This window comes from Terrapene carolina, unplaced genomic scaffold, assembly GCF_002925995.2.
Source record: "Terrapene carolina triunguis isolate 2854851 unplaced genomic scaffold, T_m_triunguis-2.0 Scaffold85, whole genome shotgun sequence".
Taxonomy (NCBI): Eukaryota; Metazoa; Chordata; order Testudines; family Emydidae; genus Terrapene; species Terrapene triunguis.
In genome coordinates, this window is record NW_020664436.1 from 19,262,288 (window position 1) to 19,280,466 (window position 18,179).

At 41.7% G+C, this 18,179-nt stretch overlaps 1 protein-coding gene across 1 annotated transcript in view; it reads right to left on the bottom strand.

Moving 5' to 3' along the window:
• Nucleotides 1-18,179, bottom strand: part of RYR2 (ryanodine receptor 2) — a 512,764-nt gene that overhangs the window by 328,236 nt on the left and 166,349 nt on the right. The window contains exons 18-19 of the mRNA XM_026649522.1: nucleotides 770-888; nucleotides 418-551 (exon numbers count right to left, since the gene is read on the bottom strand). Of these exons, the coding sequence (XP_026505307.1) occupies nucleotides 418-551; nucleotides 770-888 (253 nt within the window). The remainder of the gene's footprint in view (nucleotides 1-417; nucleotides 552-769; nucleotides 889-18,179) is intronic.

The window sequence follows — 18,179 nt, forward strand, 5'->3', positions numbered from 1 at the left end:
CCGCCTCCTCCCCAAGCACGCCGCCCCCGCTCTAATTCTCCTCCCCTACCAGGCTTGCAGCGCCAAACAGCTGATTGGCGCTGCAAGCCTGGGAGGCGGGAGAAGTGGAGCGGCGACCGCGCGCTCAGGGAGGGGGCGTAGGAACGCTGTAAAAAAAAATTGGGGGCACCGCTTTTCGGTGCCCCCAAATCTTGGCGCCCTAGGCAACTGCCTAGTTTGCCTCAATGGTAGCACCAGCCCTGATCAAAGCCATAATATGCCAGTTAACGCATTGTCTTTACAAAAATTCACAGAGGTGATTCCTGTGGTGTGGTTAAATAGATTTTTCTCTTAATGACTGCAGATATCGTCTTAGCACAAGAACTCAAGTTCCTTTTGCTTTGCTAATCTATATTTAAGTAAATATTTTTCTTTTACCTGCTCACATGGTTCACAAGGCGTGTCTGTAGGAGGAGATCTCTTCCTGGTAGGAGATTGTCACAGATTAGATGTTGATTAGACCGCACAGCTACTCCATGGCATACACAGAGAGAGCACAAGACATCTAAAACCTATAGAAGAAATTAAGTTATTTTCACTGTAATTTTCTTTTCATATTAGAACATTAATAATCAGCATGGACTACTGAAAGGAACTGTATTGATACCCCATCCCTTTGAATGAGATACACATTTTACACATTAAACCATTTGGAATTTCACTTTTACAGATAACAACATGCTTTTCTTATTCACTGCAGTTCATCTATTCATTGAAGTAGCTTGCGCACCTTATGGTTTCTTCCATGTTTGTCCAAAAGACAGATAATCGATTTAATATGTCCTTCCTTAATAATGTTTAGAGCTTCTGGACTTTCCACCAACACACAGTGCAAAACCTCCAGAATTCCTGAGAAAGTAAAAAAATAGTAATCATATATTGATTATATAATATCACTAGCTGAAAGCCTGTACTATTGCCCTGGTGAAATCTGTAGTGTCATGTGATGCAGAAGTGACTGCTGGACAAAAATATTAGGAAACAAGCATATGAATGCAAAACATGTAAAAATTGCAATTTTTGATAATGTGCATGTGACAACTTTGGTTCACTTCACCTAACTCAAACATACCAACCTCCCTTCCAGTTGTTTGGACCCGAAGCACCATTTCCCTGACTCCCCCACTCTCCAGCTGCTCTGGGGTTTCTCCTCTGCCCAGGTCCCAGTAGCACCACTTCCCAAATTCCCCCTCCCCCATCCACATCGTACTGCCCCGGATCCTCTCTCTCCTATAGGGTATTGCATGAAGGCAGGACTCAGTGACAGGACAAGTCAGTATCCTCAGCCCCAGAGCTCTAGCACAGAGTTCTGCCAATATGGCCCCTCCTGAAGACTGTAGGAACAGAGAAGCTTCTTGAGTCATCACTACAATCCCGTGACTTGTGATCAGTTTGTGAGAGCTGGCAACACTGCAACACTGCCTTCCCCTGGCTGCTTGGAGGGGACCCCCCCTTACCCACCACTACCCCCAGGCTGGGGGAGCTGCTGTTCTACCCCCTTCATCATCCATCCCCACCACTATCCTCTGTGCCCTCTCCTGCCCCCAACAACACAGCACCCCATTCCCCTGCAACATCATCAGCCTCCTGGTCCTCCCCAGCACCCCACTCCCCCTCATTATCCCCATTCACCTTTCACAGAGTCTCTACTGCACCTCACTTTCCCTGTGTAGTACATCAATGATAGTGTGGCAGCCATTGTGTGTGGGGGGGATGGCTTCAGTCGCATTGAAAACAGTGGGAGGAGGAACCCAACCTCATTAAGGGCAGCCTCATTTCCACATGCGGATAGACTGTAGGGAAACAGTGGGCACTTGCTGGCTTCAGGCCCATTGACCATAACAGGAGATGGGTAATCCACTGTCTGTCCAGTCACCCTCATACAACCAATAAAATTGCTGCATGCACATTAGCTGTTAAGTAAGGGTGATAATTGGTTGATCTACCTCCAATATCACAAAGGTCTAGAACTCTCGGCATGGCACAGATACATACTTTATACCTGTGTGGTGTACAGCTACGGTAATTCGTAAAGTCAAAGTGACTGAGAAATTAAAAAATTGGACGGTAACAGACTGAAAGCCAAGATGATTCAACCAGTTGATATTCTGAACAAAAAGAGCTCTCAAACATGCTTGTAGCAGCTTCCATCACTTCACCCTGACTTAGACAGTTTAGGCTTCAGAGTGACAAAGAGAGTGACATCCCTGTAATCGTATTATATAGATTACTCCACATGGGCTTCACTGCACATTGCATTTGCCCAGCAATAGACAAAGTTTTAAAATTGCTGCCTATACAGTGAACAAATAAAATAAAAGAATATCATGTTGATATTGTTACTGGCAGGCTTAGCAGAACAAGTGGATTTAGGGGAAAGGTTAACAGAACAGTAATATATTGCAATTCACTTTGATCTCTGCAGATACATTGATAAATATTGTTCACAAGCTAAAATATGAGAAATATCCTGGCCCCACTGAAGTCAATGGCAAAACTCCCACCAACTTCAAAAGGGCCAAGATTTCACCCTACGTACGTACTACATACACACACACTGTCTCTGTGTGTTTATATTTCCCCCCAGGATAATATTGTCTGAAATATGTAAAAAAAAATTTTCAGTCACACTAACAATGCGCTAAAACTGGAACTTTGAATCCTGCCCAATGCTGGAGGAGGGGCAGAGGTGAGATTCCTAACACAGTGACCCAGTGTATGTCACTGTTTTGGAGGGAACATTCTCGCAGCTGGAGCAAGACATCCTGAAGCACTTCATACTCTTTGTGTATATCACAGCTAAGCAGGGACTGAAAGCTGCTGTTGTTTAAGGAGCAAACAAATAGGAACAGCATGAAATTGAGTCACACAAAGAACTAAGAACCACTAAATCACTTGTAGCCTCCCAATTAAATGTAATTATCATCCCAATAAAGCAGCAGTCATTGCCATTAAGAATCATTAGACTTAAATCCGTTCCCTACAATGGTGCAGTAAGACAGGATCCCATGTGTACTGGGTCCAGGCACCATTGCTTCAGGGGGCCTCCAAATTTGGCAGCCACAAGCATCACGCATGCAGTTAATTGCTACTAACCGCTGCTGTTGCTGCCATCAGAAGAAACAAGTCACAGCACTGAAAAGGAGGGCTGAGAAGCAGTTTAGAGCTAGCAGTTACACAAGGTCCAGTGTTAGCCCTGTCATGTCATGTCTCTTGTGACCTTCTGCCTCTCCCCCACCCCTTGTCTCCAAGATCACATCCTGACTCTCTGAGTGAGATACATGCCCCATGCCATGCTTTTCCTGTAAGAGGGCAATGGTAACACCACAGCATCTATTCCCTCTCTTCTATGGAAGGAAGCCTCAGCCAGTACTTCTCTGCAACTCCCAGCTGCATTAGAGATGTCAGATCTTTCCTGTTAGTACATGGAGTGAAGGGAGGAATAAACCATCAACTACTACCTCAGGGGGGAAGGACAGACCAGTGGTTTGAGCGTTGGCCTGCTATACCCAGGGTTGTGAGTTCAATCCTTGAGGGGGCCACTTGGGGATCTGGGGCAAAATCAGTACTTGGTCCTGCTAGTGAAGGCAGGGGGCTGGACTCGATGACCTTTCAAGGTCCCTTCCAGTTCTAGGAGATGGGATCTCTCTATTAATTAATTAACCCGGAGCATCCATCACACCAAGCATCAGAGAGGAAGAGGAAATCCCCCATCTTCTTGCAGATACGAATGGAGGACGTATTTGCTGACCTCCCAGAAACTAGAAATGAAGGATATTCTCATTCACTAGTATGTCAGGAGGAAGGGGAAATGCCTGCCACCATTCCTCCCTGTAGCTAAAAGGGCAGAGTTACACTCTCACTCTTCTCAGCAGCTAGGATGAAGAAAAGCAAAAATAATATCACTCCCATCAGTCAGAACTCCTAATGCCACATGGTTGGGGTCCTCCGTGCACATGATGGACAGTGTGTACTGAATGAGTTAGAGGGCACTTACTAAAGAATAAGGATAAAAATAAATACTGTTCATCTGACACATTCATTACACTTCATCTGTCATGCACACTGAGGGCCTGAAACAAATCCCACGCAAGTCAATGAGATTTTTAACACTGACTGCAGTGGGCCTAGGATGAGGCCCTGACTAAAGAAGAAATTATAGCATGTGACCATGACATTGAAGACTACAGCATGAGGGAGCAACTGAACAACTGTCCTCAGCATATAAAATCTAGAACAAGTTTCTGTCAAAACTCGGCAAGCTAGCTAGCGTTTGCCAGAGGAGTGTAGGAAACATGCTTCTGTGACTTTATGAACATGTTTTTATTATTGAGTTCCAATTTACTCACAATAAAAACACAATCTGGACACACAAAAGAAGTATTCTTCAAGTGACAAAAGGTTTACTCTGATTTATTGATGTGAATTTTGTTGCTGCTGTGAGGAACAGACCACCCAGATGAGAGAAAAGAAGCAATCTAAAGCAAGGCTATTACACCAACCCTCCAGTAAGGATGGAGAGAGCAAAACAAATTGAATACAACATGCTGACATCTTTTAATGAGAAAAATAAATGCTTTGGTGGACAATTCAAGAAACAACAGAACATAGTCTGGCATGCAATAAGCTGTTTGTGGGGACTTAAGGAATTTAAAAATACTCTAAACTATCTAACAAAACAAAAAATAACATATCTAAAGAGAACAAATCATTATAGAATCTATGGAATGCCACATTATGCAAAGTAATTAGTGTTTCTGAAAATAAAACAAAAAGAAGAAAAATTTAAATACAGCAGGCATGGAAAGAATTAATAGTAATTAGTATATTTCAAGTGGCCTTAAAATGAACCCACTTGCATTAACTAACCAACTTCTTCATGTACGAAACAAATATGGAATAATATTATAAGCATAATTCAGGAATCCATTATGATAAAGAAATCTATGTTCTCTATAAAAATACCATAAAGTTCCCTTCTAGAGGAGTTGCAGATAACTTCTCTAGAATGTTTGTATGGTCAAAGCTAAATAACTTAATGCTATTAATAGCTTTACTGTAGGAATAAGCCACAATAGGCATGTGTTGGAAGGCTATTGATACATACTTCTTTGTGACATATAAAACGGAAGGCCGAAAACTTCAGAGAAATCCATCAGTATCTAACTCCTGGTGTGGTTTATTGCTTTTAGATAATGCTACAGTTTTAATTTTAAAATAAACACAAACATTTTATATTAATTTTATTTGGGGAAGATGTCGAGGTAGTGCAATGTATCATCCTACTATGAAAAATAAATGCTAGTAGAAAGATAAAACAATTGCAAAGAAATTATTATGGATACCTTTTATTCAATTTTTTTTTAATAAAAAGGTTTTTTTGGCCTCTACAGACTCCCAGCTCCACCCACTTATCCTCAATGAGCCAGGGCTGCTCTGTCTGTAGCAATCTATGGCACAACAACCAATTTCAACTCATTTGATATTGAAAGCCCAGATTAGTTTTATTCCACAATAAAATGTGAGCTAATAATTGTCACTGGGATTTTCACGGACTTCAGTGAGAACTGGATCAAGTCCATAGTACTGTTGAACAGACAGCCAAGCTCATTGAATAGAGGAGGGTAAATCTTAGGGCCAATGGCAACCACTCCTCTTAGAATGGAGTGCTAGTCAGTGCACTATTAAGCCTGGAAATTTCAATGCACATAAGTCAGTACATTCCAACACATCTCACTGCCTCACTATAGTGTACATTTAACAGAATGAACAGTAAGCAAACAGTACTTCACACGTCATGAGATCCAGTATTACTAAATTAGGGTTACTGTGGCAACCATAACATTTGAATTCCCAGGCTTGTGTAATAGAACAACACTAAGATTATGGATTCAATCATAATATTTAGAGTTTATTTTCCAAGATTTTGGTTTGTTTTTAATACAGTAAAAAAAGCCTATGTTGAAGAAGTAAATGATGTGGAATGAGCAAGTATTATCTCCTAGACTCCATTTCCAAACCAACCAGCCACCTCTCTATCTATCACACGTTATCACTGCAGCAACTAAGCCCTGGGTATCAAACACAGAGAAAACCCTACAGATGCAGATGCTCTCCTGGCAGTCATATCCTGCCACGGACAAGTGCCCTGCGTTCTTGGACAACACCTCTGAATGTGCAACTTGATCACACATTGATTGAAATATGCCTATTTGTTTATGGTAAACCAACTGGCCTGTCCCTCTCTCCTTGGAGCTGCCTAACAGTGATCTAGTCAGGTAAAATGTGTTTACTGCTATGAGTTCCTCTAACAGAAACAATGGAAACACACAAAACATCACACCAACAACTCTATCTAACACAAATTTGAAACCAAGGATGTTTCTTCTTTTACATGATCTCTTCATCCACACAAGCAACAGTGGGATGTGGAGGGTTTTAATTATAAATGCTGGCAGGAGAGTCTATCTTAATGAGTCAACATGAAGTGGAAAAAGAAGCCTGAAGACTAGCAGATAATTTCAGTCAGATGCAGTGATCCCTAGTGTATGAAATTTGAGACACCTAGAATAAAAATAATTGTTGTTCATGTGTGTCTTTAAAAATGATTTCTCCCTTATTTACTCAAAAACTCATCTCTGCTGTTTCCTGGAGACCATCATTTAGAAGATTAACAGATTTTCAGTCATTTTCAGTTTGCACTTTACACGTTTATCCTGTATGCTACTGTTTCTTTAAATTTTTTAAAGGATTGGTTAATATCAGCTGGAGTTTATTCTAGAGTGAAACACTACACTTGTTTTAATTTATGCACTGAAGAGACAGAATATTTGCATTTTCCACTCTGTTTCTTCTGTGATGTTTCAGTGCTAAATAGGTCCAATCCCAAACACCTTCTTACTCACACGAATTCTCATCTTTTAATTTTGCTTCAGTAAAGAACTCCAGATCAGGACAAAAATAAGGAATGGTTTCCCGGTACTGGTTTCTGTTTTCTTCAGTCCTGGTTTAATGTTTACCTAGTTTGTATCCTAGATTATTTTTTTACATATATGTTTGACTTTCATAACACTGGTCTACAATTTTTGAGAAGTCGTCTGCTTCAGAGATAAAATGTGCTATTTATTATGTATTTTGATGTGTTGAATTCAAATATGACAATTAAAACAACTGATTGGCTACTATTTCTAAGATATTTAAGTTTTTACATTTTATGTCTATGTATATTGTGTAGATAGTAGAGTTTTAATCATAAATTGTAAACCTAGGTCTTTTCATGTGTTTATGGTTGTTTTACATGATAATATTTCACCTGTCCTGTTTATGTAACACTTTAAAAATCAGCAAAAGGGTTATATAAATAAAATTTATTATGAAACAAAAGGCAAAAAACTATTATGTACATAGTTTAGTCCTATTCAGTGTCTACTCGGCGCTTCTTGGCTTGTCTCTTGTATTCATTAAATGGAGCATCTCTTGTCACTGTCCAGCAATAGTCTGCAAGCATTGATGGGCTCCATTTGCCCTGATAGCGTTTCTCCATTGTTGCAATGTCCTGGTGAAATCGCTCGCCATGCTCGTCGCTCACTGCTCCGCAGTTCGGTGGGAAAAAAATCTAGATGAGAGTGCAAAAAATGTATCTTTAGTGACATGTTGCAACCAAGGCTTTTGTATGCCTTGAGGAGGTTTTCCACCAACAACCTTGTAGATGTCTGCCTTGTTTGTTTCCGAGAAAATTTATTGCCACTAACTGGAAGGCTTTCCATGCCATCTTTTCCTTGCCACGCAGTGCATGGTCAAATGCATCATCTCGAAGAAGTTCACGAATCTGAGGACCAACAAAGACACCTTCCTTTATCTTAGCTTCACTTAACCTTGGAAATTTTCCACGGAGGTACTTGAAAGCTGCTTGTGTTTTGTCAATGGCCTTGACAAAGTTCTTCATCAGACCCAGCTTGATCTGTAAGGGTGGTAACAAAATCTTTCTTGATTCAACAAGTGGTGGATGCTGAACACTTTTCCTCCCAGGCTCCAATGACTGTCGGAGTGGCCCATCTTTCTTGATGTAGTGGGAATCTCTTGCACGACTATCCCATTCGCAGAGAAAACAGCCGTACTTTGTGTATCCAGTCTGCAGACCAAGCAAGAGAGCAACAACCTTCAAATCGCCACAAAGCTGCCACTGATGTTGGTCATAGTTTATGCACCTCAAAAGTTGTTTCATGTTGTCATAGGTTTCCTTCATATGGACTGCATGACCAACTGGAATTGATGGCAAAACATTTCCATTATGCAGTAAAACAGCTTTAAGACTCGTCTTCGATGAATCAATGAACAGTCTCCACTCATCTGGATCGTGAACGATGTTGAGGGCTGCCATCACACCATCGACGTTGTTGCAGGCTACAAGATCACCCCATGAAGAAGAATGGGACAAGATCCTTTTGACGGTCACGGAACATGGAAACCCTAACATCACCTGCCAGGAGATTCCACTGCTGTAGTCTGGAGCCCAACAGCTCTGCCTTACTCTTGGGTAGTTCCAAATCCCTGACAAGGTCATTCAGTTCACCTTGTGTTATGAGGTGTGGTTCAGAGGAGGAGGATGGGAGAAAATGTGGCTCCTGTGACATTGATGGTTCAGGACCAGAAGTTTCATCCTCTTCCTCGTCTGACTCAAGTGAGAATGATTCTGGTGCATCAGGAACCGGCAGTCCTTCTCCATAGGGTACTGGGCGTATAGCTGATGGAATGTTTGGATAATGCACAATCCACTTTTTCTTCTTTGACACACCTTTCCCAACTGGAGGCACCATGCAGAAGTAACAATTGCTGGTATGATCTGTTGGCTCTCTCCAAATCATTGGCACTGCAAAAGGCAGAGATTTCCTTTTCCTGTTCAACCACTGGCGAAGATTTGTTGCACAAGTGTTGCAGCATATGTGTGGGGCCCACCTCTTGTCCTGAGCTCCAATTTTGCAGCCAAAAGAAAGGTGATAGGCTTTCTTAACCATAGTGGTTATACTGCGCTTTTGTGATGCAAAAGTCACTTCACCACAAACATAGTAGAAGTTATCTGCACTGTTCACACAAGTACGAGGTATCTCTGCTCACTTTGGCTAAACAGAAATGTGTCCCTTTGCAAAATCAAACACTGACAAATAAGAGAGCACGACACTGTATGATTTCTAGAGCTGATATAGGGTAATTTGTTCAGCAGAGTGATGTAAGCTTTGTTATGATTGCATCATCCATGACTTCTAGGAATAACATGATGCAATTCATATCATGTAAGACGCAATACCAGCTTCAGATTGCATCATTCATTGTTTTGCCTAAAAAGCAAGTACTGTCCAAACCCAGTCATAGATTTATTCATAGATCCAGTCAAAGATGTATTTTAGTCATTTCTGGTTTAAATTGAGATCCCTTCCCTTTATAACTCACTTATCCTCCGCCATTCCCAAGTCAAGGGTTGTATATACTGACCCAATAGCATATCTTGAAAACTAGAGCCAATCAACAATTTTAAGCATCATTTTCGTTCTCAGTGACCCAGAATTAGTAAAGTTTGACTACATTTATTTTAGATGCATTTTGGCTGTAGAGCAGTGGATAATCAGTTTCCCATTTTACAGCATTCAAGAATCTGAAAAAGTTTTAGAAACATTCATGTAATAAGCTGCACAACACTCCCAAATGGCAGGTAAATAAGTATTATCATGGGGAAACTGAGGCACATAACAGTGACATGACCTCCCCATCATACAAATCAAATCACTGGCAGAGTGAGTAAAGGCACTAGGAACTGCTGCCTCTCAGTCTTGCACTCTAACCACCAGCCCACAGAAACACCCTATTCTAGGGCTAATTGCCATCCAATGGAATTTTGCTAGAAGCATTATTTTGGATACAACAGGATTGTTTTTAGTATATAATGTTTCCATTTAAGACAATATTCAGACTAAAGATGGGACAGAATACAGAGGCTAGCTTATTAAGCAGTGTATGTCATCATAAGAACATGACACCAGAGCTCAATGATCTGCATTCCACAGATGGAATTTAAGGTTTTGTTTTGTTTTTTAATATCTATAAAGCTCTATAATACTGTGGGCAGTCTCTCTCACCATATTAGACTCACATGTATGTAGCCTAGAGATGTCTAAGTCTCCTCAATATAAAGGGGTAGGGAGATATGCCGGCAGGAGCACTCAACTGTGGAATCTACCAGTCTTTGGGACTAGGACCTTGTTTTCAAAGAATTAAGAACCTAAACTGAATTGTTTTTATTTTCACACTGGTATGAATAACCATTGCACTGTTGTCACTGCATGATGGAAATAGGGTGACCAGATGTCCCAATTTTATAGGGACAGTCCTGATTTTTCGGTCTTTTTCTTATATAGGCTTCTATTACACCCCCACCCCCACCCCCGTCCACATTTTTCACATTTGCTGTCTGGTCACCCTAGATGGAAAACCCAATGGAGGCTGTTATATGAGAGTTTTAAATATATATTACATTTGTAAGTATTCAATCTTTTCTTACTGATTTGTTTCCTTGAACATTGATTTGCTCTCACTGGAAGCAGGGTAGCATGCTAGTTCACTTCAATTAAGGGAGAAAATTCAAATAACTGATCAACATGCGTCCAATGTGCAAAGTCAACCTAACAGACATGGACATGGATAGTATTGAGAGTCAGGAGTTGTCCTCCCTCCCCTCCACAAGTGGCCAAGCAAAAAATAGTAATAAAAAAAAAAAAACACCCAAGCGGCACAGAAGTATGGTGCCAACTGGAAGTAGGCACTCAGAGTGCATGTCCTGCTCACCCACCCCTAGAAACAGCCCTGCTTGGAGCGTTCCACACAGAAGATAAAACAATCCCTTAGCTAAAGGGTTAGGGGTCTGTACTAAGGATTGAAACTGCCTCAATTCAAACCCTGCTGCCAACCCATAAGGGGGGAGAGTCCTTATGGCTGAACATGCTGGTGTGACATTGGTAGGCCAAGTACCTGCTCTTGCCAAGGCTGTAGGCATCAGCTGAGCACTGACAAATTCATAGCTGGAAGCCAGACCAGCTCACCAGTATGCATAGGCACCGACTCCGTGGGTGCTCCAGAGCTGGACCACCCCCGGAAAAAAATTGGTGGGTGCTGAGCACCCACCAGCAGCTCCCCATGGCCCCACCCTGCCCCCCTGCTCCAGCTCACCTCCGCTTCCGCCTGCTCCGCGAGTGCTCCACTGCATCCTGCTTCTCCCCCCTCCCTCCCAGCGCTTGTGCTGCGAAACAGCTGATTCACGGGGCAGGGAGGGAGAGGGGAGGAGGGGGAACGTGGTGGGGGAAGAGGCGGGGCCGGGGCAGGGATTTGGGGAAGGGATCCAATGGGGAAGGGAGGGGGCAGAGTTAGGGCGGGGACTTTGGGGATGGGGTTGGAATGGGGTGGAGCCAAGGGCGGGGTTGGGGTGGCATCGGGGTGGGGCCAGGGGCGCGGGCACCCGCCAGTGCCGAAGAAAGTTGGCGCCTATGCATGTATGTTCATGTAGTTCAAGATGGGTGCTGAACTTGTAAGAATATGTTCAGTGTTTCGACTCCATAAGGTGCTTGTAAGATGCTGCATGCATTAATCTTATATGTAATACCTATATCCAGTGCTATAAAATATTTCTTTATCATTGTAAAAATGCCTGCTTTGAACTTGTGAACAGAGCCAGAAAAAGTGTTTCCCCTCCCCATCCAGAAGAACTATCAAAACTAAATGGGCCATTATGGAACATCGCCACTCAAAGGCTGGAATAATGGCCCTCTTACACCCATGAAGGTGCTATGTGCAAGAAAGCACGTCCAGCAGTTTGAGTTCTGGAAGAGGGAAATAAAGATAGCTAACGTGAAGATTTTTCATCTCTTTGCTGTTTGAACTCTTACAGGGGCTGGAGCTAAGAAACAAAAAGCAGAGACTCATGGGGTCAACGTGGGCTATCCCTAAAAAGACATTCAATACTGACAGATTATTACATCTCTGTCATCTTTTGGAACCATAGACTGAACTCATTTGTGTATAAATGTTGCCCGCTTTAAACTGAAAATAACTTATTTCTTTTTCTTAGTTAATAAATCCTTAATTAGTTTACTATAGGATTGGCTACCAGCATTGTCCTTGGTGTGAGATCAAAGGTACAAACTGATCCAGGGTAAGTGACTGGTCTCTTGGGACTGGGAGCGACCTGAATATTTTGTGATTTTGGATGTAAGTGACCACTTATCACTAAGTCCAGCTTGCCTGAGTCGCAAGATAGACTGGAGTGCCCAAGGGGACAGTCTGTGACTCCATGGTAGGACTGTTACAGCGATCAGGAGTTCACATTTGTTACAGGGTTGGTGAAATCTAATTATAGAATGCACTATCAGTTTGGGGTGTGTGCTGTGATTTTGACCGTTTTCCCTGAGGTTGACACTCATGATCATGAACCACTTCAGACAGCATGACAGTTGGAATTTCTGTTTTTCCACTTTTCTATAAGTTTTACAAGTATGATCAGGAGACTAAAAATTGGGTTTTCCATGCTGGCTATACCCTATATGTACAGATCACGTCCTTTATAAAAAGGTTTTTTTTATGTTTTTCTGGGGCTTTTTGGTGGGTTAACTATTTTGTATGCACAATAAGGTCATTTCAGATATAAGATGCCGTGTTTCATTTTAGCTGGTCACTTTCCTTAGCAGAAGGCTGTGAAATCATAAAGCATGCATCTTATAGCACTGTAGGACAGAGGTTCTTAAATGGGGTGGCACAGAATATATTTGGAAGTGGGGGACAAACTTTAGGGAAAAAAAATCATACTATGCACATTCTGAGTAAGGTGGCCAGAGAGTGGCGGCTGCTGGCCGTGCGCCCCACTCTGAAGGCAGCACCACAACTAGCAGCAGCGGAGAAGTAAGGGTGGCATGGTATGGTATTACCACTCTGACTTCTCCGCTGCTGCTGGCAGCAGCACTGCCTTCAGAGCTGGGCACCCAGCCAGCAGCTGCTGCTCTCCCCTCTGCCTTCAGAGCTGGACAGCCGGAGAGCGGTGGCTGCTCAAGCAGCGGTGGCTGCCGGGGGAGCAGGTGAGGGCGTAAACCACTACAGACACAAAGAAGGTGGATGCGATGAAATAAGCTTGAGAACCACTGCTGTAGGACACACAGATCCATGCACTCCACATCTCACACAAAGTCTGTTATTTAAAGATAAATATTTGTCTGAAAGTGAAATTAACTTATTTTCAGTTTTAAAGATTTCGATTACTTGTATTCCAACCAAATTCTGTCTCATATCTACTTGGCTCCGCAAACTACATCCAGTAAGCCCGAGGGAATATAAATTACATATGGGAGTTTTAAAATGACTTTTATATCATTTTTTAAACAGAGAAGAAAGAATCTAAATGGTTTATCTTTAATTTGATTTTCAGCTCAAAACCCAAAGGCCAATTAGAATTCTAAGTGAGAGATTTGAGAATGACCTACTTCACATAGATATCTTAAATCTGGGGATAGCTAACATTAAGGCTTCCTAGCTTTCTAAATCATGATGGTACCAGCTTGTGATTTATAGATATTTACAAATCATTGCTAATTAGAATAAGAATAAAATATTTTAAAATATTTTATATATTGACAGATTTTCAAAAAGTTACTGTTTCTTATTATGAGAGATAGGATCAAATTCTGTTAATCTTATTCACATGAATACGTTTATTGTCTACCATGCAAATAAGCAAGCACAATTTTGCCCAAAGTGTAAGTCATTCTTAATAAGGAGACTGAAATGTAGAATTAAACAAAGCCACGGTGATCTTGGCTCTGCAAAATCTCAACAGAAACTCTTTTTCCCCCCAATCAAAACCAAAACAAGGGGTGATCTAAAACTGGATCCTCATTCTATTTAAACTCTAAAGTTTAGACAAATTATTCTGGTTCCAGACTCTCTTTTCTGAGAATGTTTTGCCAAGTAAGGTGTTGTGGTGTTTTAAGTGTTACTGTTATTATAAACGAACCGTCTGACACGAGAGAGGATAGACAATTCTATTTTAGAAAACTTGCCTGATTTCCAGGCAGAAATGATCACACTCCCCTGACATATTTTCTAAGTGGTTTACTTGAAGAACAAAGAGTCCACACTCGATTATAATTGACCTCAAATAGCTTCTTCCTTCTGAAATCTCCTTTGTAATGCAGTTGGGATTTAGAGAGGAGTGCTGAAAACGGCCTAAGCTTCAATTTGGTGAGTGAGAATACATCAGGGAATCACTGGAAATGTACTTATTATGGTCCCAAATGGTTTCATGCTATCATTTCATGTAGTGGTGCTTATAATGGGAATATTAACAGATTACCACCTATGGTTTTAGAAATGGCATTTTATATCCTAACTACTCTCCATTGAAAAGTATCACTGCAGAAATGGATGTTCTGCTTAGAACCATACACATCTTCAAGTCCTGTGTTCTTCTTTGCACAGCGCACAGTCAACTTGTGGAACTCCTTGCCTGAGGAGGTTGTGAAGGCTAGGACTATAACAGTGTTTAAAAGAGAACTGGATAAATTCATGGAGGTTAAGTCCGTTAATGGATATTAACCAGGATGGGTAAGGAAGGGTGTCCCCAGCCTCTGTTTGTCAGAGGGTGCAGATGGGTGGCAGGAGAGAGATCACTTGATCATTGCCTGTTGGGTTCACTCCCTCTGGGGCACCTGGCATTGGCCACTGTCGGTAGATAGGATACTGGGCTAGATGGACCTTTGGTCTGACCCAGTATGGCCATTTTTATGTTATGTTTTTATTTTCACTGGAAGAAATTCAAGAAAACATTCACTCTGGGGACATAACTTAGAAAATTTCCATAGTGAAGCTGAATTAAATTTCAATCTGGCCAAGAGAAATTGCTATTTTCCTTTACATATGGCACTTTAGAAAAATTAATTGATTATTTTAGTGGAATACCTCATGTAATTATACTTTGGTTAAAATATGTAATTTCAAGAATCATTTATCCAAGAATCATACATGTGGTATGTATACTTTCTGGCACCAATCCAACAAACATAAAACTTTAAAGTTAAGCACACAAGTCCTCTTAATTTCAATCAAACTATTAACATGCTGAAACTTAAGCATAAGCTTAATTGTCTCAGCGGTCAGAGCTCTTGGCAACTTGCAGAATTGAGCCCCAGACATTATTCAGGAAAACTCAAACGTAAGAGTGAATTTGCAGATCATGTTGGAATCAGGCAGCCAGAACTAAAGTGACCTACTTCTTATAAGACCAATTCAGAACAACCTGCATCCGAACTCTTCTGGCCTAGCACAGAAGCTGGATGCATTTGATTGATTGATTGAAGGTGGGATTTTCAAAAGCACCTACGTGATTTAGGAGTACAAGTCCCATTGAAAGTCTATTAGGTGTTTCTGAAAATCTCACCCTTAAACTTTTATATAGTGCTTATCACTAGCTCCAAGCACATCATAAAAGCACAAAAGTTAACATTTTAAAAACAAAGATTTCAAAAATCTTTCCAGCCTCTACTAAGCTCCTCAACAGAATGAGCCTCATTATGCAACAGAATTGCACAGCCAACTTTCTAATAAAGACTCCTTTACAACTCATATAATATACATCTGACCCTTTACTACATTACCATAAATATGAATTTTCAAAGCTAAATTTTCAAAAGTGGCTAGTGATTTTGGATCACAAAAACAGGATGGTTGGAGAGTGCCCAACTTGAGATAAATTAAAGGGACCTGATAGGTGTCAGATACTCAGGCCCCTTTAAGGGGATTCAAGTTGTTAGGTTAGTTCTCATACTGTCTTTCGGTCAGCGAAACAGCCACCAAATGCATTGTGTGTCTCCTGATGTCCTGTCCTGAGCCAAATCTGGTATGTTACTAGGTAGGATGCCTGTGAGAGACAGGTGTCCATTGATGACATCCAATGATTGTGTTTTAGGTCTTACGAGCGAATGGGGATCTTTTTCAGTGGGATTCAAATTGGACTCACCTCCCCACAAAAAAAATCAAGGGACCCAAAATCCTAACCTGTTTCTGAAAATCATAATCCCAGTATGTTACATAAAATGTGAAACAAACTTATAAAATTATTGCATTATCGACTATTCAAAAATGCTTTCAAAAGAACAAATTGGTACTCAAATTCTATGCAATTTCTAAGTTGTGACAAGCAACAGAGAGTCCTGTGTCATGCGTCTGACGAAGTGGGTATTCACCCACGAAAGCTTATGCTCCAATACATCTGTTAGTCTTAAAGGTGCCACAGGACTATCTGTTGCTTTTTACAGATCCAGACTAACACGGCTACCCCTCTGATACTTAAGTTGTGACAATATTTCCTGAAGGTAGAACACAGCTGGAAAGGAATCTTAACTGTGGCTCTGTCAATTTTTAAACGACTGATTCTCTTTTCACTTCTCTCAGACTCAAGTGTTCATGAAAGCAAGGCGTTGAAAGCACCAACCCAATAGGTATCCCCAAAATGGTGCCAACAACTTCCATATTGTGCTGCAACATCTCCTACATGTAAAGGACCTTGTCTTCCTTATGTGAAAGCACCCATGTTCTTCCAGTACTGCCAGCTCCAGTGATATTCCCCAACCCTTAACTGCAGCATCCCTCTACTAGGCATCAGCGCTATGGGGAGCTGCCTGTGCATGCACTAAGGCATCAACGCTGGGGAAGCCCAGGCTGCAGCACAGAGACCTTAGTGCAACCTTAGCTCCATATATAGTTGCTGCCTCAAATCCCCAGCTGCACCAAAGAGGAGTGTCATGAGGAGCCAGGAGCCCAGCCATATAGGGGCTAGGTGAAATCAGCACTGCTGTGGGGGCAGCAGGCAAGTGTGGATGGAGACAGGTGTATATTAGCATTTGTGCTCCCCCCACCATGCTGCACCTTCAGATCTCCTGCCAGAACAGACAGCATCTCTGTGTAGAAAGAGAGAATGGAAGTAAGAGAGGGAAGGAACTGACATGTCGGGGGCAGGAACCGTCACAGTGGGGCTCTGTGCAGGGATGCATGTGAGAGGGAGGGTCAGCATTGGTGCCCTGGAAAATAGGTAAGAATTATTTTAAAATTTCAACCAGTTATGCACCCACCTTATAGTAGCTCCATCTAGGTTGTTTTTCCCTAGTTTGTTTATGATATGTCATGTGAGACAATATCAAAAGCCTTACTAAAGTCAAGATATACCACATCTACCACTTCCCCCCTATCTACAAGGCTTGTTGCCTTCTCAAAGAAAGCTACTAGGTTGATTTGCCATAATTTGTTCTTGACAAATCCATTCTGACTGCTACTTCTCACCTTATCATCTTCTAGGTGTTTGCAAATTGATAGCTTCATTATTTGCTTCATTTTCTTTCTCGGTATTGGCCTTTCTAATTTTGAATCTACATACTTGTTTGCAATTTGACCTAGTTTCCACTTTTTGTAGGACTCTTTTTTGAGTTTCAGATCATTGAAGATCTCCTGGTTAATCTTGGGTGGTCTCTTGCCATACTTCCTGTCTTTCCTACACAGTGGGATAGTTTGCTCTTGTGCCCTTAATAATAGCAGTTTTTCAAAGAGACAACTCTCTTTAACTGTTTTCCCCTTGACTTGCTTCCCATGGGATCTTACCTACCAACACCCCGAGTTTGCTAAAAGTCTGCCTTCTTTAAATCCATTATCTTTATTATGCTGTTTTCCCTCCATTACTGTAATACAAGCAATAATTCTGCCAGAGAATCCCACTTACCCCACACAGAAATACGTACTCAGCCACAGAGAACCAGAGTCCCACAAAGTATTCTGACAGCCTGGAAATCATCCAGTTACACAGGGAATCCTATCCTTAGCACAGGATTCCAGAAGTTAAAGAATCTACATCCTAACTTCAGCAGCAGCAGCTCCCATCACCAGTCTTTGGTGCCCTCTGCAGAAACGCCAGGTACGGGGGATGGGAAGTTCTGGGCTGGGCAGAGATAGGAGGGGACCAACTCAATCTTGGCAGAGGTGGTCTTAACACCTTAGTATTTCCTCACTCCACAGACCCAATAGGAGTACTGGGTGTGTACTGTGGGCCAAACCAGCCCCCACAA